Below are 23,600 nucleotides of genomic sequence, written 5' to 3'. Positions count from 1 at the left end.
CTCTTTTCCACCCAAGTAAATTTACTCTATATGTATTATCAGCCACAAGGTGAACCAAGGCCTATGTATTGTTAAAAATGATTTTGCAATAATTCTGGTTGACTCTGTACCAGATAACAATATAGTTAATGAAAAACAGCCTGCTTTGACAGTCATGGCCTAAGATTCTTTCTAGATATGCAACCTAGGTAAATAAATCTAGTCTTGGGGCTACAATCTACTTGTGGATTTCTTGTGAAGTCACTTACTTAGCCTTAAGGGTTGCAGTACCTGGACATTAACTAGATTGCTTGCTTTGGTTCAGTCACCAAGGTTGTAGCTTTTTTTACTTTAACCTCTGCTCCCTTTTATCCAAAAGTGTAAAGAGTTTGAAACCTCTTCTCACCTCCCTATTTACAGTATCAAGGAAATAATAGTCATCCGCCCAAATGACACTGAATTTCAAACACTGCTCAGAGCTATCTATAATGGCATCACACTTCAAACCAGCCTTAACATTAAAGTGCTGAATGCTGGATTTGTTCTGAAAAGAAAAAAAAAAAAATAACTACCAATTTACACTTCCCCATTTAGTCCTCATCTCAACTGATGCTAAATGGAACAACAGGGACACCATAAAGTGTTGCAGGTTAAACATCAATTATCACCCCCTCCAGGGCCGTAGCCAATGACCTCCCTGCTACTGCAGTAATACTAAAGCTCCTTTGGAATATCTGGTCCAGGTCATCTACGAAAACATTGGCCATATGAGTAACCCACAAATCACTCTGTTGGCTGTCTTACATCCATAGTCAGCGAATTAGAGGATGCAGACACTGGGGCTCAGAACATCTCCCCCCCTTCCACAAAAAAAAAGGGGTTGACCTGCCTCTATTATAAGGAACACTGCCCGGCACCACCCATTCCCCAACAGCATCTCAATGAGGTTGTAACTTATGGGGCACATGCATAGAAAAGGCCATGCACATACACAGCCTCCACGATTCGTACATGAACTATTGGGTATACATACAATCCTGAATCAGGCCAAATGTGATTGATATGATATTGTTAACTAGAAGAGGCTATTTTCCTAAATTTTATTAACCTTAGTGCAGCAAGAGTAAAAAAAATCATAACATTCGTATGCAGGCGTAATGAAATCGCATCGCGTGGCGTGCCGTGCGATGCGATCTCACTAGTTAATATGGTACTTGTATATTAGCACGGAGCAGTTAGCGTAGTGGCGCTGTCAGAACCAGCGTAGTGCTACGTAGATAGCGTAGTCAGTAAGAAGTAGCGTAGTGTTCCCGCTCCCTGTCAGATTCAGTCAGAGGTGAAGGAGAAGTGACTGTAATGGCTGTAGAACGTGTCACAATGTTCACCTTGCCGCAGACAGAGGAGGCAGCAGTGGTTTTCTTCCAGCAGCACCATTTGCTGCCAGTGACACAAACTTGTGTTAATGGCCACCCTATGCGCTTAAGTATTAAGGAGTGCAAGTGGCGCTACCATATTAAAAGAAGGTGAGCCTCCGTGCGGCACATTGGTTCCCGGGTTGCCGTTTACCTTTCCTTACGCTGACACGGTTCATTTATTCATGGGCAGAGGAGCTCACAAGTATCAGTTTCTGTGAGCGACAACTCAAGTTGTCAAATAAAACAATGGTGCTATACAATAACCTGATGCGGGAGGCCTGCACCGTGGACCTAATGGCACAGCCCCAACGCCGTATTGGCGGTCCAGGGAAAATTGTGGAAGTCGACGAGAGCCTCTTTGTACAGAGGAAAAGTCACATGGGACGGATGCTGCCTCAACAGTGGCTGCCATCAATCAATTCATTGAATCGGGGATGACTATCTACTCCGATTGCTGGCATGCTTATAACACCGAGCAGCTGGAACATGCAGGGTACCACCATGCTCCGGTGAACCACAGGTTTAACTTCGTTGAATCCAGAGACTGGGGTTCACACACAGAACATTGAGCGCCTTTGGGGATGCTGTAAATGGCGCAACAAGCGTCAAAGAGGCGCCGCGCGCCAAAATCTGGACTCCTACTTACAGAAATTTATCTGGCGAACGACTGTGGGCACCGAAAATGCTTTTGAACATATTATTTATGCACTTCTTCCAAAGGCTGATGCAGAATCAGAAGAATGACTCTTATTATTTTTTTTGTTCTTGATTGTTATTATTGTAATTTGATATTTTCTTCTTAATTATTAAGTAAAATCCAGTTAACAGATGTCGTCATTACTGTCTCAGATGTATGATATGGCAGGTGTGAATGTGTTTCTAAAACACCCCCACTATTCACGCCGGCCCGAAGTGTGGCGAGTGCAGCGAGCGGCCACGGATTACTTTAAATGTGTACCATGTCCGCTCGCCTTGCTCCGCTCGCCACACTTAATAAAATCAACTCCACGCCGACGTGGATAGTGGGGGTATGAAAAGGTCGGGAGGATGCATTCCACGTCCGCTCTCCACACTTCGGGGTTGCGTGGTTAGTGAGGGTGTGCTAAATCCCATTGCATCACATAGACATGTGTGTGCTAAATCCCATTGCATCACATAGACATGTGCACTGGGGGTGTTGTGCTAAAACGCATGCGATTTTTTGTGTGATGTGATGCGATCGGCGGTCAGGGTGCAGTGAATAAATTAACTAGTGAGATCACATCACATCGCACGGCACGAAAATGTGCCATGCGATTTCACAACCTAAATCAGTAAAGCTCACAGAACAGCAGAACATATGTAAACCCTTTCCATGTCACTATATCACTTTAAAGGTGAAGGGAAGAAGGAAGTTGTGTATTATCATGCTATGAATCTATGAGGGGAAAATAGGATGTGAAAGAAAGATGGGGAGCAATGTGCACTGTCTTCATCTGGCAGAGCGATATTGATAGTGTGGTACCAAGGAGATTGTGGAGACAGAAAGTTGAATTATAGTAGAGTTTGGAGAAGTGGATGAGAAGAATGAGAAAATGACATACAATCAAGACATACTCTACAGCAGGGGTTCTATGCTCTATTCCACAAGTACTACCAACAGGACATGTTTTGTGGAGGTCTTTAATGATGCACAGATGAGAGAACCCATTTTGGAGTCTCCAGTTTCCAAAGACAGAAATCGTCAACATGACCGGTTGGGAAAACTTGAGCGTTCAGATTGAGTAAGAATGAGCTATGGCAGGGGTAGCCAACTCCAGTCCTTGACAGCTTCCAACAGTTCACGTTTCCCAGCTCACCTTGCAGGTACACAGGTGCACGCATTACTGACCGACACAATTTAAAGATCCACAGGTGGAGCTAAATACTTCACTTGAGATTCTGTGAGGAGACATGGAAGACGTCAACTGTTGGTAGCTCTCGAGGACTGGAGTTGGCTACCCCTGAGCTATAACATTTCCTTGCCTGCTGCTCAATCGGTTCTCTTGTGAAGCATTGAGAGAGTCTCTTACGTAGCTTTATCATACAGTACGTGCTGCAACAACTACTAAACTGTAGAAGAAACAGGGAAGGGACGGATCTATATACTGGCAAAGAAGCAGGGCGGGGATGGATCTATATACCAGCCAAGAAGTAGGGCAGTTACTGATCTATATACTAGCCAAGAAGCAGGGCAGTTACCGATCTATATACTAGCCAAGAAGCAGAGAATGGATGGATCTATATTCCGTGCCATGAAGCTGAGCAGAGTTTACCACGCAAGAAAAAGCAGGGGAGGGACAGATTTATGTACCAGCTAAGAAGCAGAGCAGGCAAGGCTCGATATCCAGAAGCAAAGCAGGGATAGATCCAGCGTCTTGTTTAATCATCAGCCTTTCACAAGTTGATTGACAGGAAGCTGGAATTTGTGGGTGGTAACCGTTCATTTTCTTGAAAGGTCAGGGAAAATACAGGAGTGCCCAATCGGTTTCAGGGCAGGTGTGCGATGTCAGCTCCAGTCCCGATCAGCCTGTTTATATTGCCTCCTACTTTAAGGACAAGATTGATAACATCCAAGATGAAATGGTATGTTCCACAACCTCTAAACCCTCTGGCACTTTCTCTTCGTTTGAGCCCACAAATGAAAAGGAAGTATCCGCACTCTTATTATCCTCCTACTCTACTACCTCTCCTCTTGATCCTATACCTGCACAAGTCATTAAAAATCTATCTCATGTGCTTATTCCAACCTTAACTAAAATCTGCAATCTCTCTCTTGCTACTGGTACTTTTCCGTCTCTGCTCAAACATGCAGTGTTAACTCCAATTCTAAAAAAACACAATTCTGACCCTATCTCTCAGCTCCCATGCCTCTCCAAGCTACTCGAGAGACTTGTCTACTCTTGCCTCACAAACTTTCTTAACTCTAACACCCTATTAGACCCGCTTCAGTCAGGCTTTCGCTCTCAACACTCCACTGAGACAGCACTGACTAAAGTGGTGAATGATCTGATAACTGCTAAGTCTAAAGGCCATTACTCTGTGCTTATTCTTCTAGATCTGTCTGCTGTGTTTGACACTGTGGATCACACTCTCCTTTTACAAACACTACACTCCCTAGGTCTTAATGATACAGCCATTTCCTGGTTCTCATCTTACCTATCTGATCGCTCTTTCACTGTTCGCTTCTCTGACTCTACTTCCTCTACACTACCTCTGTCAGTCGGAGTTCCGCAAGGCTCAGTCTTAGGTCCTCTGCTTTTCTCAATCTATACCTCCTCGCTTGGCAAACTAATCAGCTCTTTCAGATTTCAGTATCACTTATATGCAGATGATACTCAAATCTATCTATCAACCCCAGAGTTGTCACCAGTGGTTTTGGGCTGAGTCTCTGAATGTCTCTCTGCCATCTCATTTTGGATGTCTTCTCGCCAACTCAAACTCAATATTTCCAAAACAGAATTACTTATATTCCCGCCAACTAAGAACAGTTACCATCCTGATATGTCCATCACTGTTGACAACTCGACATTCTACCCTACCCCACAAGCTCGTTGCTTAGGGGTCATCCTCGACTCTGACCTGTCCTTTCTTCCCCACATTCAATCTGTCTCCAAATCATGTTACATGCATCTAAAAAACATATCCAAAATACGACCCTCTCTCACACAAGACACTACCAAATCTCTTATCCATGCACTAATTATATCCCGCATTGATTATTGCAATAGTCTTCTAACTGGTCTTCCCAAGAACAGACTCTCACCACTACAATCCATTTTAAATGCTGCTGCTAGGCTGATCTTCCTTGCAAGACGCTCATCGTCTGCTGATCCGCTCTGCCAGTCCCTCCATTGGTTACCTGTATCTTACCGTATTCAATATAAAACACTTCTACCAGCATATAAAGCTATTAACCATACTGCACCAGCATATATCTCTCTATCACAAAATATCTCCCATCTCGACCACTCCGCTCTGCACAAGATTTAATCTCTCTTCTAAATGGATCACTAGCTCCCATTCACTATTACAGGACTTTCATTGGGATGCTCCCCATCCTATGGAGTGCCGTTCCACGCACAATAAGACTCTCCGCTAGCCTCCAAACTTTCAAGCGTTCCCTGAAAACTCACCTCTTCAGGCAAGCCGATCATATTTAAGTTCTACACGCTTAACCCTCTGAGGCACTTATGTATTACTATCAAGTTCAGGGGAGAACAAGAAAAAAAGAAAAACTCTATTTTACAATATTGCCCAGGGCGGGTTTTCAGACAGGTAGGGTGGTTATCTGATCCCAGGGCTCTGCAAATTAGCATAGAAGTGATCAGGTCTAAAGGTCCCCAATACACTTGTGAGATTCACACGGTTCGGGCTGATAATTCAGACCAAATCTTAAGTATTTTACATAGTTACATAGTTACATAGTAGATAAGGCTGAATAAAGACTTGCGTCCATCTAGTTCAACCTACGTTTTAATAGCATATCCCTTGTAAAAGACAGAATATGGTTCTTATTAGTACCCCTGGATATTTTTATCCAATAAATGCTTGTCCAACCTTATTTTGAACGTATTTATTGTATCTGCCAACACCACCTCTCCAGGAAGAGAGTTCCAAAGTTTGACTGCTCTGACCGTAAAGAAATTTTTTCTTTTGAGGGAACGAAATTTTCTTTCCTCTAATCTAAATTCGTGCCCTCGTGTCCTAGTTTCCTTTCTTGCAGTAAAAAGAGTGCTTGAGAGTTCCTTATATTGGCCCCTGATATATTTGTACATGTTGAGCATGTCCCCCCTTAAACGTCTCTTCTCAAGTGTAAATAGTCCTAGCTTGCTTAATCTCTCCTCATAGCTTAAATTCTCCATTCCCCTGATAAGCTTTGTTGCTCTTCTTTGGGTTTTTTCCAATTCCATGATGTCCTTTTTATAGTGTGGGGCCCAGAACTGTACTCCATATTCAAGATGCGGTCTAACCAATGCCTTGTACAGTGGCATAATTACTTTTGAGTCCCTAGTTTCCATGCCCCTTTTAATACATGCTAGAATTCTGTTGGCCTTTTTTGTTGCAATGTGACATTGAACACTGCACCCCAGCTTATTATCTATATGGACTCCTAGATCCTTTTCAAGTGCTGAAGTACCTAATGCCTCCCCGCTTAGGTTGTAACTTACACACTGGTTACGTCTCCCGAGATGCATAACCTTGCATTTATCCACATTGAACCTCATCTTCCACTTTTTAGCCCACTCATCTAGTTTGTTAAGATCATTTTGAAGTATGTTCACATCCTCTGTTGATTCAATAATTCTACTCAGTTTAGTGTCATCAGCAAAGATGGATACATCGCTGAGAATCCCCATCCCTATATCGTTAATATAAATGTTAAACAAGATGGGCCCCAGTACCGAACCCTGTGGCACTCCACTTAGTACTGGTATCATAGTTGATACTGCACTGTTCACAACCACTCTTTGTTCTCTATTACACAGCCAGTTCCCTACCCATCTACAGATATTTGCACCTAGTCCCAGGTCCACCATTTTATTTATCAACCTCTTGTGTGGTACTGTATCAAAAGCTTTTGCAAAATCAAGGAAGACCACATCTACTGCGCTTCCATTATCAAGGTTTTTGCTGACATCCTCATAGAAGCCCAGTAAATTTGTCTGGCAGGAACGATTTTTCACAAACCCATGTTGGTTAATACTAAGTAAACTATGAAGGTCTAAGTATTCCAGGATACCATCCCTTAAAATGCCTTCAAATATTTTACCCACTATTGATGTTAAACTCACAGGCCTGTAATTTGCAGGGTCATCCCTTTTACCTTTTTTATATATTGGCACTACCTCTGCTATTCTCCAGTCTTTTGGTACCATACCTGTTGATAGTGAATTTTCAAAAATGCAATATAGAGGGGTCGCAAGTTCCTCCCTTAACTCCATTAGTACCCTAGGATGTATACCATCTGGGGTACTAATGGAGTTAAGGGAGGAATAATAAAAATTAATAAATAAAAATTATTTTACATTCCGTCCGACCCGGTATGCGGTCTTGTGCGCATAGGATCGAGTTAAAAGGTCGGACGGGCTGAACATAAGATTTGATTAATGTTATGTGCAGCGTAGAGTCAGGTGGGGACATAAAGGGATGGGAGATGAATAGAGGTACGGCCGGGGGACATCGCGAGCCGGCAAGGGTACCAGAGAGGCGGGCAGGTGAAGCCAGACGCACTTAAAGCAAAAAAAACCAAACAAACATACAAATGCATTAGCACAGCCAATCGGTTGCTTCCCATTCATTTTTTATGCAGTTTGACCGGCTCCCGACTTTTTGCGAAATACCACGCCCCAGACCCGGCTCCCCTTGCCTGCAGCTCCCCAGGAGTTGCGAAACTTGGCCCATCAATTGCCAAATCGCATGTGAGCCCTCTTGGGAAACTGCTGGGACAATCAGGTCAGAGTTGTCCAAAGGACAAGTCGGCCTAATGTATGGGGGCCTTAAATATTATCTAATGTACCAGCCAAGAAACAGAGCAGGGAAGTATCTAAATCTTTTTTTATTTTAAAGTCCCTTTTCTTTTTGCATTATAAAAATTAAGTCACCCCACTCGGGCCGAGTCATAACCAGAAGAAGCTGAAAACCACTTACAGGACCTACATATTGAATAGATTGCTTATAAATTAAGCACAAATCCCAGTGTGTGTAGGGCCCATAGCGATGCGCTATCGCCAGGCTAGATATTTCAAGTATGCTTGAAATATCTGGTTATCAATCAATAGAAAGAACACGGGCGGTGACAGATTGTTTAGAACAGTGGTTCTCAACCTCAGTCCCAGTGGCGTAACTAACTTTTGGGCGCCCACCCGCCGTTAAAGGGAGGGCACCCACCCACGCACCCCACCAACCCTTGCCCGCCGCACCAACCCCCGCCTCGCCGCCCATGCAATCCCCCCCATCCCCCGCAGTCTTACCTACGCTCAGTACGCGCTGGTCCCGGCTCCCTTCTTCTGCTATGAGGACCACCACAAAATGTCCGCCCCCATGCAGCAGACAGTTTCAGAGAACTGTCTGCTAAATGGGGGCGGACACTTTGTTGTGGTCCTCATAGCAGAAGAAGGGAGCTGGGACCAGTGCGTACTGAAGACACGGACAGGTAAAGACTGCGGGGGATGGCGGCGGGGCGTAACTATCGCACAGCGCCCCCCCCCCCCCGCGGTGCTATAGTTACGCCCCTGCTCAGTCCTAAGGAACCCCCCACAGTGCATGTTTTGCAGGTCTCCACACAGAATCACAGGTGAACTAATTAGCTCCACCTGTGATCTTTTAAAATGTGCCAGTAAGTAATTAGTGCACCTGTGAGGTGACCTGGAAAACGTGCACCGTTGGGGGTCCCTGAGGAACGAGGTTGAGAACCACTGGTTTAGAACACAGCGCTGGTGCAGTACTGCTCTATGTCCTTCTCTTTTTGAGTTGAAGATACAAATTAGAAAAAAATAAAAAAATAAATTTTCAATTCATGTGATATGAGGGGTGAAATGGTTAATTGAGAAATATATGTCAGGACAAAGAATTTGGACTGTAATCACCCCTTTTGAACATTTTATAGTTTACAGACTATTTTGTGTATTGCACTATTGGGGAAAACGTTGTTTGTTCATTGTGTCAGCTATTGTGTCCTGTGAGGAAACATTTCAGATGCAGAACCAGTCTCAGTGGTATCCACCATTTGGCTTATAGCAGGAAGTCTGGAGCGTTACCTATTGCTGTACAGCCGGAACAGACTATATACAGTATTATAATTTAACAGTAATGCAAGCAAAAGAGGCACCAATTAATTTCAAACATTTAATAGTGCACTTGGCTATATTTTGTAGACATACACATCAAGATATAAATCTATTTTCTATGCTCTTTTACATTACTCTTTATCATGTTTAGCATATTTAAAATTGAAGGAATGGATCCAGATACAAGAGACATTATCTGAGGTATAAATACATACATATATTTTAAATAATTACCTTTGTCATGCATTTCGTATCTTAGACAATAGACGTTACATTTAAGTGGTATTTACAGCAATGCATTTTTACAATCAAAGATTACAATGAATATACAAAGTTTAGGAATTTTAGGATATATTCAGAAACACTGATACTGAAAAAAACACTTATTCTATTACATAATACAATTTCTTCATTGAAAAGCATTTAAAATAATACTGACAATGGTAAAAAAAACATCTTTCAACAACTTTCATTCACAAAGTTCTCCTTTCAGTCTGCATACAATTAATTTACCTTAAATAACTTCCAACATTCCTTCTCTGTATTGTGAATTGGAGGACAGGAGCCAGAGGCTCTTCTCAATACACGGCAGTGACATCACCTCTGGCTCCTTCCATACGGACGTCTACCTACCAGTCTTTGATTGTCATCGGAAGTTAGCTCTAAACTAACCAGGATTATGGTCCCTTATATACACAAGCAGGATCCAGCTGTTAAATGGTAACCATATACTTGTACAGTAAAAGTACTTAAAATAATTATTTAAATTACCTGTTGCCTTACAAGGCAACTAGTCTGAATGATTAATAGAATCCTACAATATATTAACAAATAGCACATAGGTTTCAGTATTTTTTTCGTGAGATGTAAAAGTGTTCAAATATCAGCCCTTCCTTAAATTGTAAAATATAAAATGTATTTTGTGTGTGTTTGGAATCAGGTGTGAAACGTGGAGATGTTTTTTTTGCTGCCGGATCTACTTTGGGCTCAGCAAAAGATTTCCTCTACACCAATGTGTAAATAAATCTGTGGTGGACTACATTAATATTCTGGCCACTTGCAAAACCTTCCATTAACTAAACCTGAGTTTAAAACCAATTACAATTTACCTATCTGTGTACCAGACACTAGATGACTGGTTCAAATTCACAAGGATCATTCTCATTCACACATTTTCACTGTGCAAATCTTTTCTTCGGAAAAATAATAAATGTGTATATATATGTACCAATTATTCCAGTGGATACACCAGTCCCTCGGTATGCTCAAAAATAAAGAAGAGGATATAAAAATCCAAAAGAAAAAATAAACCAGCATATAGGAATGTGGCGTTTTATCATTTAGCACGATACATACTTCCAATAAAGTCATTTTACTTCCCAGAAGCAAAGTCAGTTGATATGTAATAAAAACATATGATATACGTTGAGTTTATAGGACAATTACTTCCAGTCCAGGACATTAAAGCACCATACGGACAAAAAGCAGCTTCATGTGTCGGCTAAATCTAGTCCTAGGCAACTTGCGAAGGTCCAACTTCAGGGTTCCCCACTTTGCAGCAACCTCATCTTCATCATGAATCTCACTTCCTGGGTGATTCTTCCTGAGTCTGTCACCGAGACTTTCCATTATTGCTGTCTGTTTGTGGACTGATAAAGGAGTCTCGGATCCTGACCACTTCTGCTGCACACACTTGTCCGAACACTTTATTGTACCATTCCGGCATGTGGCCTCTGGAAAACAAAAGCATAAATTCAGCCATCAATCTTTAGTTTAAAATGTGCCTATGTAGCAAGTGACACAGTGTGCTGCCATGGCAACAGAATAAATGCGACGCTAAAAATGAATTTTGCTGGTCAAGGACAAACTTGGTTTGTATCCTGACCAGGAGAAGTTTGCGATAATGTCAGCCAGTCAGGAAGTATCTGATGGGGCTAGTAGTGACCTTCCTGACTGTCAGTGCAAGCCCACACATGCAGAGAGCAGGAGTACTAGCCTTAGGATATCTAATGTGCAATACAACTGCAAGTGATGTATATGGGTTTTCGAAAAATTATTTCAAGGAAGAGTAATTTTTTTTTTAAAAGATCTAAATATTGTTTTCCACACACTATTGGCTTCAAATCCGTTTTATGCGAAGATGTAATGCTTCAATACTATATAAATTGTGTAGACACATAGGGATCATTTCTGTTGCACGCATGTAATGAGTTCTAGCTTTCTAGCAATGGAGCCTGCAACACCGTTACCAGCATTATACAGCCAGGGCGTGGGTAGGGTCATGTAATTCTGCAATATCAGTCACCCACTTTAGGGAGTAACCAAAGTCTGTAGTAAGGCTGGTGTTGGCTCATCCCTTTTACCTCTAATACCACTTTCACATCGCCAACACGTTTTAAAAAACGGTATTTTAAAACGGTAATTGAAACGGGTCAGAGCCTTAACATTGCCGCAGATTACCGTTTTAAATACCGGTTAAGTCTCATTCAACATAGCAGTGAAACAGGTTCATCACAAACACGTTTCAAGCCAGAGTGTCAACATTGCCTGTCATTTTGCTCTGTAGCTTGTGTTGTTTGCCTGAAATACCGTTTCAGACACATTGTACACATTCACATTGCACAAAAAACGGCAAGGAACCGTGTAGGACTCTGCTTTTTACACGGTTCGAAATGCCAGTTAACTTTAAACGGTAAATCGGCTGTGGTGCATTCACAGTGCAGGCTTAAACGTTTTAAGAAGGGAAAAAAACGGCAATTTACCGTTTTAAAAGTGCGATGTGAAAGGGGTATGCCGCTGTAACATATGGCCAATAATACACAGAGTGGTCCTTACCTCATATCCGCTCTGCACAGGTAAGTGAGCTTGGACTTTCCTGTTGCACAAGGCTCAATGAGGTATTTGGATAGAAGCACATTGACTCTGACACCAAGTAAAGGCGCCTGGTCATGTTCCACAGATGTATGCTGCAGGACACAGGCTCCTTTGGGTAAATCGCTTCTCCACGATCTGAAAGGATGAAAATATGGGTATGTTTTATAATGAGCACGTGCAGCAAATAAGCTAGGAAGCTGGGCTGTAACGTTACACCGCTACGCATCTTCCGGGTACACATTACAGATTGCATCATGCCTGTGTGCATGCTTTCTAATTAGGGTGTCTGGCGATTCCAATATGTCCATTAAGGAGGTAATAAATGTATTGCTATCTAATGTTAGTGAACACAGAGGTGCCCACATACACCTATCCTCAAACCACACCAAATACCCCTTATCGCACGTTACATCTGCCCCACCGGCAGAGCAGCATGGTTTTACCCAGGTGCACAGTTACAGTACCTGCTTCATTCCCAACTCAGAATCAGGCCCTTAGTACAATATTAGCGATTTAAGATGCAACATTGTATTTTGCCTTTTTACCCAGATTAAACACTTTTTCCTGAATTTTGCATCTTAAATTCACTAATAGTGTACAAAGTACTGTAGGTAAGATTAGCACTTTTGTCTGAGTGGAATTAGTATAAAGTAGCAGATTATCTGGTACTGGTTTCCTAGCAGGGCGCCCAGATTTCCTACGTACGCTAGCGTAGTAAAATCGCATGGCATGGGCCATTATAGTGCCGTGCGATGCGATTTTTTAATGTAATTTATTTACTGCTGTGTTGGTGGATCGCATTGCATTGCACCTCCAGCAAAATCACATGTGATTTTATAGGGTGCGATGCTATGCCATTATCTATACAGTTGTATGACATACAATGAAGTTTTACTGATCCCACCACTAACCATGCCACCCCGAAGCGTGGTGAGCGGCGGTGGAACGCATCCTCCCGACCTTTTCATACCCCCACTATCCACGTCAGAGTGGAGTTGACTTTATATAGTGTGGCGAGCGCAGCGAGGGGACGCGTAATACATGTAAAGTAATCCGCATGCGCTCGCCACGCTTCGGGCTCGGTGGCTCGCTGCGATCGTCACACTATATAAAATCAACTATACGCTGACGTGGATAGTGGGGATATGAAAAGGTCGGAAGGATGCGTTTCGCTGTGCTCGCCACACTTCCGGGTGCCGTGGATAGTGAGGGGGTTCCCCAAAAAAACTCATTGTATGTCATACAAGTGTATAGCTAATGGCATGGCATCACACCCTATAAAATCGCATGCGATTTTGCGGGAGGTGCGATGCGATGTAATCCGTTCCCCCGGGGCTAACACAACAGTGAATAAATTACATGAAAAAAATCGCATCGCACGGCACTATAATGGCCGATGTGATGCGATTTTCCTATGAAGAATCGCCGACTAAGCTATTTGCTTAGTGGGCGCCCTGCTAGGAAACAAGTACCGATTATCTTAAGAATGCATGGCACAAGTCACTTGTACACAGTATGAGACGTACGCCAAGCATTGTTATGTTTGTTCCGCTACTATAGATCCGTTCCTTTGCAACATAAAAAAACACTAATCTTAAGAAAGGCGGTATAGGCACACTGGGCAGCTGCCAAGGGCCCCACAATACTAGGGCCTCTGAGCAGGTGAGGGTGGTGGCCACACAATATCTACCTGCCAACCAGCGGCAGCCAGACATTGAATGGTTGTCAGCATGCCGATTGGTGGATGATCCACCAATCAGAGGTGGATCAGCCATTCCCCGTGTAAATGCATGTGGAGAGATGGTGCAGAAGCTCAGGACGGGCATGTAGGATTTTGTTTTTTCAACTAGTGCCCGTGAATGGGTGTGCATGGGTCCTATTGAATTGCTTTTCCCAGGGCTTACAATGCGGTCAAGATGGCCCTGCCCTAAGCATAGTACTTAGTACACTATTAGGCCCCTAGAACACTATTTAGCAAACTAGTTATGATATTATTGAATTAAGACTCAAAGTGTGGGATCAAAAGTATGCAAGCAGGGGGAATTGCTACCCACGACACAGTGTCTAAGTAACACAATGCCATGCATCATGTGGCTAAGAAGGAAAGGTGTATGAGGCACAGCTGTAGAGAAGGACTCCACAGTAAAGATGCATCCTGCACTGCTGCTACTCCACAAAGATCATTAAATAATTAGTCACCAAAGAGAAACAAACAACAACAAAAATGAAACAAGTAAACATAACAGAAATGTACTTGTCCACAATGTTCCCACAAACTTGAAATCTTCCATACTAAATAAATTACACTCACCGTAAAACCACAAAGTCTCTAGATGGGTGTGGAGCCATGTTGTTTTGGACATATTGATAAATATCAGTCTGTTCATCTAAAGTCTCAATAACTTTTGAGTCCAGCAGGTCCTCGTCCCAGAGATGTTGTTCTTTCAGCAGACGCTGAAGAACCGCTTCTGGCTGAGCCGGGATCTCTATCGTGCTTTTCCAGAGACGAAGAGGGGGGCCTTCCGGAATCTGAGATGTAAACATACAGCGGTAAGCATATAGATCTTCCATTGCAGGAAACTGCACATCTTTCTCCAGAAAATATGATATAATAGAATGAAGAAAATCACGAAACAATATACAATTCCACTCACTTCTACGTATTACAAGATAATGTAAAAAATAGAACGAACATTAAAACATTCCAATTCTGGGATTACTGGATCAAAATGTGCATTTGATCCCCTTCTCACGTGCAGCAATGTGAGGTGGTGCCTGGCAACAAGCAGGTGCTGCCTGGCAACAAGGTTGCGTGGCTGCGCAGCATGATGTTAGAGGTCATGCTGCGCAGCTACACACTGGGGTTCCATGTCGCCATGTCTGCCCGGACTCTGGAGTAAGCTGCCTCCTCCACGGCCCACCGCAGTCATCTCGCGTGCTCCCGTCTCCTTCCCGGCCCACCAAGCGTGCCCACCTAAGTCACCTCGCCTGCTATGCCGCCATGTACAGGGCCCAGCTGCTGCTCATTTACCCCTCCTATGGCCATAGGGGTAAATTATGCAGGATTGGGCATATCAGGAGGCCAACCCCGGGATTGATAGTTATTCAATTCCGAAACCCAGGATTGAAAAAATGGCCCGGGATTGGTCTCCCTATTGGCAACCCATCAACAGAGATAAGTGTTGTCCAATTCAAAAACTGCCCTGTCTGTAATGCAGAACACTTGCCTGGGCCCTAATACATTCAGTGCAAATAAGTTGCTAGAATACTGGATGACCAATAAACATTTACTTCCCTCTGCTACAAAAGGAAAGTCCTACTGGCCACAGAACCCCCCAAACAGACGGGGGATAAACAGGCTTCATGAAGCAACTAATTGGTTAACTAAGGTTTAACTTATACAAAAGACACTTACTTTTTTGTATGCGAGGTCAGCTGGCTCTGATGTGGAGCAGCTGACCCAGCCCTTAAACTTGTCCTTGGCCTCTTTGAGCAGGCTGTCAATGCCTTCTTGAAGGAAAGACTGATAGTCACACAGGCCTTCATTATTCCCATTGACCAGTTCCTCCAAGCACGCCGGCCTCAGCTCTTGCTCCATGTATGAATTGCGGCACTTGCTCATTTCTTCAGGAATCTGGGCCAGAAAGAAAGGAAATAAAACCAAATCTGTTAAGCTATCTAACAATAACGGAGTTGTAATGGATTTAGTGTATTTAGGAAGAGATTGGGGACTAACTTTATAAATCGCTTACACTGTTATTTTTAGCCTACAGGTCAAGGCAACGGGCAGTATAATATATCTGTACTATTACAGAAAAATGCAACAATTCTGTTAATCCCAGGGGGGGTTTTAAACTATTATGTAACCAGAATGGGAAGAGCGATTTATAACACTAAATGCAAACTGTATTGCGGTATTACAGTACCTTCATGTAAAGGGTTAGTATTCATAGAACAGGGGACAGTTATTTTGTAGCAACATGGATTATAAAGGGACAGCTGATACCTGGAAGAGTTTCTTGCTTTCGGCAATCATGTGTGCTAAGCCTTGGGTGGCTGCAAGGTTCTCATTCAAATCTTTCTGATCGGGCTTCCCCAAGCTCTGCTTTCTCTGCATCACCCTAAAAATAATGTGTACACAGATGGTCGGTTCAATCATTCTATGCCTTTGTTAACAGGTTTAATGGGGCATACACATGGGGCGATTTAAGCCCCATGTCTAAAAGATCTGACTAGACTGCAATAGAAGCACAAATCACTGTGTATGCCCCATAGCAATGCAAGGCTGTTGCAGCGCTGTGCTCTGAGTGATTCAGTGTCGCTCAGCACAAAGCTTAACTCGCCCCGTGTGTACGGGGCATAAGAAATATATGAAATGTATGATGCTTGGAGAAGTGGTGTCTATCCACATAAAGAATGTTATGTGCAAGGTGATAATGCTCCAGCCAATCAGCACCTAACTCAATTTACATATTGGAGCGGATTGGCTGGTGCATTATCACCTTGCACATTACGTTCTTTATGGGAATAGATACACTTCTCCAAACTTCATGCATTTACCCCAAAGTGGCTGGTACTTGCTCACATTTGTTATATAAATTCAACTGTTGTGTAAAAATAGATTAAAATTTCCTATATGAGGTAACCATTACAGGTCATTATGATGAATACAAATATTTGCTTGCCAATTGTCACACCTATTTTGCCAAATTCCCTTGGCGCTCAAAGGGTTAATACATCTGCCCCATACATTTTTATTTAGAGTTCGGTTAACACACATAACAGAACATGGCGCAGTACCTGGGAGACGAGTTCTCTCTCTTTAAGGTATTGAGGTGGAATAGAGAAGGTGCTAAGCACACAGCCAAGTTTGTGGGCGTCATCTGGTTTTCATCCACAGCCGCAGCGACATCATTCAGGAAGTATAACAGAGTCTGCAGGACCTCTCTGTTCTCATCAGGCAGCAGCATAATGGCAGCCTTGATTGCCTGGAGGCGCTGGTCTTTTGGAACATCTGCGGAGAGCAGTAAAATTCAATTTAAACCTTGTGTATTTCTATTTTGTCTGATTATACATGCAGATGGAGCGAATGCAAGAACCGGTTTCTCTCTAGCTGGACAAACACCAGATCAGTGGATCCCAAACATTTTTTGAATCCCAGCACCCTGTAGTATCAGAATATCATCTAATCATATTCTGCGATGTTGCCCCAGCCAGTATACTACTAGTAACAAGTCAGTGAGGCGGTTTTCATTGGCAGAATCTCAGGACTGTTTAAATACATGAATATGAAACACTTCAGGAAACAAAATAAAGATTTCTAAAAACAGACTCTTCAGCAAACAGCTCTATGGTTACAAATTGAGCATTTCATTAAACTTCACAAGGAAACTTGTAACAGTGCCCGTTCCCTCCCTTCTTTCCACTTCAGGAGTGTAACCAGCTTATACAGTACAAGCACAAATACTGTATAGGTCATATGTGAAGCAATGCTAAATCAGCTTTGGTGCCGCATGTTGCTCAATTTGCACAAACGCACAATGATGATTCGCCAACTGAGCGAATCATCTTCTTGGCCTGTTGCCCTGTGCCAGTGATGCATGTACTGAAAGGTGTAACACTAAGGTGGTAGCAGGATGGCTTCTGGGACAGTTGCGTCTATTGGGAAGAGCGCCGCCTTTGATTTTACGGTTTCAGCACACAGATGGAAGCACTTCAAGTTCACGGAGACCTCTCTTGACACTATAGAAAACATTTACACCCATAAGTGTACTGGCAGGAACATCCAGATACACAGATGTAAGATGAAAAATATTTTACAATGCATTTCAAGCGTGCTTCATAAAGGACCTTAACGTCTCCCAACTATTTGACTAATAATATCTTAAAGAAGTTATTTTCCCCACTTTTTAATGAGCTGTCACAGCTAGTTACAGGTTCTCCTATGCAGGAGCAGAGGTTTAATTCCGATTGTTCGGCTTTTCCTGAGCTCACAGTGCGGCTGTTCCTGGCAGTTACAGTTGGCTGCCTTACTGGCGGTAATCCCACCGTCCAAGCCAGGAAAGAGTGAATCTGTTGGCTTCCTTGGAAATTTACTGTGATCAATCTAATTATTCATATATTTTTTGAGGAATACCCAATCAGAATGTTCTTCATAATAAGATTCACAAACAAACAATAGACGCATTGTAATAAAATTAAGTATGCAAATGATCAAAGAAAACATTTCAAACAAAACAGACAAAAGTCTGATCCCACTGCATATTCAGAGCAGTGTGTGCGCATTGCCACCCCATCGAGCCCTGGCTGTAGGCTGTACCACCACCTCCACGCCCCCTGCATGTGGTTAGCAGAGTGCCTGCAATGGCATCCCGAAGCTAGAATTTATACTATAGTCCCACCAGAGCATCCTCTGGATGCGCCAGTCAGGCACATTGCAGCTTTTCTAGCCTCCTCGGAGCATCCTGAGTGCTGGGTGCCCCACCCCTTCCGCATGACATAATGCACTTAAAGGGTGGTGCTAGTAAAAGACAAGCCCTGTTATGGCGTTGGATGGACACTATTCTTTTTTAAACATACAGGATGTGTTCTCTCCATAATCTTTATTTATCGGTAAGTCACCACAATACTCTAAAAATTGCACATATAAATACCAACCAATCTCACGCCTGCATCTTCTGCATGGTTTGACAAAGGAGATGCAGCGTGAGACCAAAGGTGGGCGAGGACACTTCTTGTCATCGCTTACAGTAAATATGTAATATGTAAATCTGTCAATTTGTAAATAGTTAACAAAAGTGATATCAGCAATTATAATGAGCACTTACACTGATATATCTGCAGGAATGTTTCAGAGAGTTTGCTAGTGAGAAGAGGCTCAGGCAGATCCCTGAAATACTGCTTTAACATATCAGCCAGATCATAAGCTGATTGTCCTTCATAAATCAAGCAGTCTGCGTTGTTCTCACTTAGTTCCCGCAATGCCAGAATTCTAGACTTGACCCCCGATTTTCGGAACAGTCCCACCTTCAAAACAAAGTCAAGGGGCATAATTGTCATTAAAACATACAGGAGAGGACAAAATTTTATTTCAACATATTTCAACCAAGACCAACCTGGTCCAAGCACTGACTGCGCAGGTAGCGCATGGCTTGCTGTATGCTTGGCGGCAGTGGCTGACCGGTTCTCTGCACATTAATCGTTAGCGGAACTCCAAACACATTCTTGTCTCTGTAGTCTGGAACCTTAACCCGCTTCATAAACTTTGGCACAGCCCTACATATGACACAGACAAAAAGGAACATAAATAGTGTGCAGGTTATAGCACTTAAAGATAAAGGGTCTTTAAACAAGATGCACAATATGTAAAGCTCTATTTATTTTTGAATGCCAGTACGCACAAAAACACAGAATCAATCCCTGGGTGGTCAAACCCTTAATTACAACTCTAAGTGAACACAAAACAATACAAAAGGTAACCTATCAAATATCATCAGAAACATCATGAAAAGCAGCCGTTCCAACAAATCTCTGGTTGTACATAGCATTTATTTCCGGCAAATCTACGATGATTTGGTGCTAGACTCATCGCCAAGTGATGTTACGCTGTTCGAACATCTACAAACTGGAATAATGAAAGCCAAGCAGAAGCCAGAAAGAAAGTCAATAAATCCTGCAGTGAAGGCCCACAAATAATGTCACTTCTTCACTCTTCTGCTAATCAACAGAAAATAGCCTTGTTAACAAAGAAGGTTTTCTTCTATTAACAAAGACTCCAAGTAGGGTCTGAAATCCCAGCATCATGCATAGCAGCAGGGATCTGGTGTAAAGAATAAGGGGCCGTCAGCCAGAAACATCAGCCCTGCAAATAAGTGAATTGAAAGAAACATGGCCAATTCTAAAAAGGTTAAGAAACAGAGTCACCATAAATACAATGCTCTATAATGTCCTTTTATGTTTGCAACAATATAAAATACATCTAGCACTTGAGCACTCATCCCACCCTACTTACATGCAAATTACCATTCACACAATGGTTGCTGCAGAGGACTCTTAGAATGTTGCCATTAGGGCTAATAAGTGAATGTACGCAAAGAAAAGAGACTTTCTTTGTAAAAATGTAAAAAAAAAAAACAACTTTATGACTCATACTGAGAATTTGAATTACGCATGAACTATGTGCAAATATGCCGTTTCTAGATGTCCGAGCAATCTCTGCATTTCTGGGAATGCAGAGAATAGATCTTTGAATAATAAAACACTTTGATGTCGTGGGTTACACATTTTTGTGGCAACGAGGAAGAAGGGATATTGTTACATATTTCATCTATGCCACTAGCAGACCCTGGAGCAATTCCAACTATATCAGCCACTGAATAGCCTTTGCACCAATTATGTGCGTTTGCGGTATGTATAGGTCTTACGTGATGATACTACTATTACTTAGATTATTATGAAAGGGCAAAGAGTGGCATTGTCATACACCCAAGGCAGGAAATTCCATGGGATGGAATTTGCTACCAATTTCGGTGGAAATTACTTTAGCTTTACTGCACTCTTTTTTTGGGAAGAAGACTCTTCTACCTTGTTATAAACCCTGCCTATTACTGGTAGATCATATACTCACCAGCTGAATCCATGCTTGTTGGATGGGGTGTACCTCTCCAGGAGAGCGGTTAACTTTAAGAGTGAGTATTTCTGAAGTAAGTTAATCTGAGTCACTGACTGGCAGTTGATTTGCAGTGAGGCAGACCGCAAGCTGGGGCGATGTGAACTTTGGAAGCTGTGCCATCTGAATCTGTGCCTGCGTGGTACAAAAAGATGATTAGATTCTGAGTGATGTTTAATGCTTTCAGGCATTCCTTTGTCTTGATTGAGCTGACAAGCTCTGGCATAATTTTATGAATCAGACCTTCTGAAGGCGTGACTTGTAATTGCCATTGTAATGACTGATCACTAAGTAGTCATCAAACAACTGACCCCCCTTCCCCCCAGGCTTTCACATACGTTGAATAAGTCCAGTGTCTCACCACTGAAGAGTGCACTAAAAGCTAAGCTGATCCAAGTGTATTTTTGGAACATATAAAAAGCCTTTATTGTATAGGTTCCCAAACTGTGATGATGTTTGGAAATGTATGTCATCAGCAAAATAACTTGTTCACCTGTTGGGTTTCTTAGTGGCTTCACAATATAACTTCCTGTTCTGCAAGCAGGAAGTCAAATGTACATGGTAATGTTGTTGTGCTTGCACAAGAAATCCAGATTTAAATATAATTTTAGACTTCATCTGGAAACCTTCCTAATGATATTGATGTACACTACAATTAATTTGATAGGAAACAGCTGTTTGAGCCTTAGTTACAGTTTCCCTTTAAAACCAAAATTTCAACCTAGACTAAAGCCCCCCCCATCCACTACAGTGAGGCATCGCATGCCGTATGTCGCAAGCACTACCCCCCCCCCCCCCCATCTCACCGAGCAGCTATCGGGCGGGAGCAGCAGAATCGCTTACAATACATCGTATGCAGTCATTTTGCATATGATTTATCATATGCGATCTTTTCCTGGCAGCGGAATCCGATGGATCATTGGTGGACCATTGCTCCAACTACGATGCACAAAGGACCACACGTTGGATTCGGAGGTTAAACACATGCAAATTGGGCTCTTTTCATCCGATTCCTCGGCCAGATGCCCCGGAATCAGATGAAAAGGGCCCACATCGCACTAGTGGATGGGGGCCTTGACTCTGGGTAACAAAAGATAAATACTGCAGTTTCATTGTAAATTAACTAACAACTAGCTGTCTCAGCTGTGTGCAATGTTCTAATAAAGAAACCACCTCAAAAAATTTCTGTTAGCAGGATAAATGCAAAAAACCCAGGTATTCTATAATATACAATATTAGCCAGTTAATGCTCTCCTAGACAGCACTAAAGACCCTATAAATTTATAACCCAGTATATCTAAAAATAGCATACCTATTGGTTCTTGTCAAGATAACAGTCGTCTCCTCACACTGATTCAGCGAATTCCCTGTGCTGTCCAAATCACTAAGAGCACTGCAGTCATTATCAATATCCAAGTGTATCTGCTTGGGAGAGGAAGGACAAGGAGACACAGAGTCCAAAGCTGAATCTGAATCACCCTCATCATAAAATTTCTCTGTCCACTGGTTCACTATTCTCTGCATCCCCTTTACATGGTACAGGATATCATCCAGTTCTGGGAAAATGTCCTCATGTTCCAGATCAGCCAAGTCCCCATTACTGGAGTACAGAAATGTGCCTGGAACATTGTCATATATACTCAGCCGGCTTCCTTCCGAACAGCAAGAATTGCGTCTCCTGTTGCTGAAAGAACTTTTGGAGCTGTTGACGCTGTTTTCCCTGGAGAAGTTGAGATGCTCATGTCCAAGAAAACTCCCATTTCTCCAGCTCACAGGAGACCTGCTGTCTGTTGGAGACAAATTTCCATTTGAAAGTGCTTTAGGAAATGTTCCAGGTTTGTGGTCCTCTGGTATAAAGAACACAACATCCTCACCAAAGTCTCTCTGGTTCTTAAAGTTCTGTTCAAGAACATCACTAAAGGTAGACTGGTTAAAAGGGTCAAAACCTTCTAAGTACATTCCAACTCTTTTGTGGCAAGCACTTAGACTCCGTGTTCTTGTGATTGGACTCGGAGTGCTAACTGCACTGCTCGTCTCCGACTGACTACTGCTACTGCTGGTCTGTGTGGAGTTTGAAATGCTCCTCTTGCGCACTTTGGGGGCATATATATGGTTCCCGTTGAGAGAAGAGATTTCCACACAGTTAAGATGCTTTAGCTTATCATCATCAACTCCATCTTGTAAGATGGGTTCACTTATGGTCAGGCCTGTTTTAGACTGTGACTTCTTTCTACTGTGAGATGTTTTGATCTTGAGACTTTCCATTCTTTTCAGAAGGCTCTTTGTCCTTGATCTAGAGTTCTTTTCAGTTGGCTTGTTGTTGAAATTAAAATTGGAAAGTTCTTTGGGTGATGGAAGACTACCAAAGGAGTCATCATTCGCAAAAGGATTTCCAGAGGAACAAACACTGATGACGGAGTTTGTCCTTGTAGTGCCCGCCTCACTGGGGACATGTGCCCTTTGACTGTCGCTGCTGGTACTGTGTACAGAGGAAACTTCTTGGTGCTCGCTCAAGTCTGTAAGGATGCTGTCTTGGCTGACAGCACTTGCCAGCTGGTGAGAGTCGCACAACACTGGCTTATGTCCTTGAAACACATCAAATTCTTCCAATCTTGACCACCTCTTACTGTCCCTCTGGAAGGTCCATTTGCCACTGATTGCACAAGGTTCATCTTCATCCGAATCTTCACTCTGTGTAGTGAATAATTAGAACAATGAATTTAATTGGATTAGGGTCTATAATCTCCCAGAACTAATCCAAATAGTTTCCCTTAGCCACAGAATAATGCAACTGTCTTCAAAGTAAAAAATATGCAAAAAAATGCCATTTATTCTAGCAAACAAATTGTTTAAAAT

At 42.6% G+C, this 23,600-nt stretch overlaps 1 protein-coding gene and 1 long non-coding RNA gene across 6 annotated transcripts in view; both read right to left on the bottom strand.

The window, feature by feature from the left end:
• Positions 1–23,600, bottom strand: part of LOC146026234 (uncharacterized) — a 484,129-nt gene that overhangs the window by 39,839 nt on the left and 420,690 nt on the right. The gene's annotated exons all lie outside the window — the stretch shown is intronic.
• Positions 9,247–23,600, bottom strand: part of DLC1 (DLC1 Rho GTPase activating protein) — a 377,085-nt gene continuing 362,731 nt past the window's right edge. For all 5 annotated transcript variants that reach the window (XM_083170037.1, XM_083170028.1, XM_083170047.1 and 2 more), the window contains 10 exons: positions 22,057–23,435; positions 20,703–20,879; positions 19,192–19,351; positions 18,904–19,102; positions 16,877–17,090; positions 16,083–16,197; positions 15,492–15,710; positions 14,388–14,605; positions 12,038–12,211; positions 9,247–10,935 (listed from right to left, as the gene is read on the bottom strand). In XM_083170037.1, the coding sequence (XP_083026163.1) occupies positions 10,815–10,935; positions 12,038–12,211; positions 14,388–14,605; positions 15,492–15,710; positions 16,083–16,197; positions 16,877–17,090; positions 18,904–19,102; positions 19,192–19,351; positions 20,703–20,879; positions 22,057–23,435 (2,976 nt within the window). In that variant the 3' untranslated portion in view covers positions 9,247–10,814. The remainder of the gene's footprint in view (positions 10,936–12,037; positions 12,212–14,387; positions 14,606–15,491; positions 15,711–16,082; positions 16,198–16,876; positions 17,091–18,903; positions 19,103–19,191; positions 19,352–20,702; positions 20,880–22,056; positions 23,436–23,600) is intronic.

Source organism: Crinia signifera, chromosome 1, assembly GCF_055691185.1.
Source record: "Crinia signifera chromosome 1, ASM5569118v1, whole genome shotgun sequence".
NCBI lineage: Eukaryota > Metazoa > Chordata > Amphibia > Anura > Myobatrachidae > Crinia > Crinia signifera.
The sequence above is the reverse complement of the archived record's forward strand: the minus strand, read 5'-3'. Positions and strand labels throughout refer to the sequence as shown.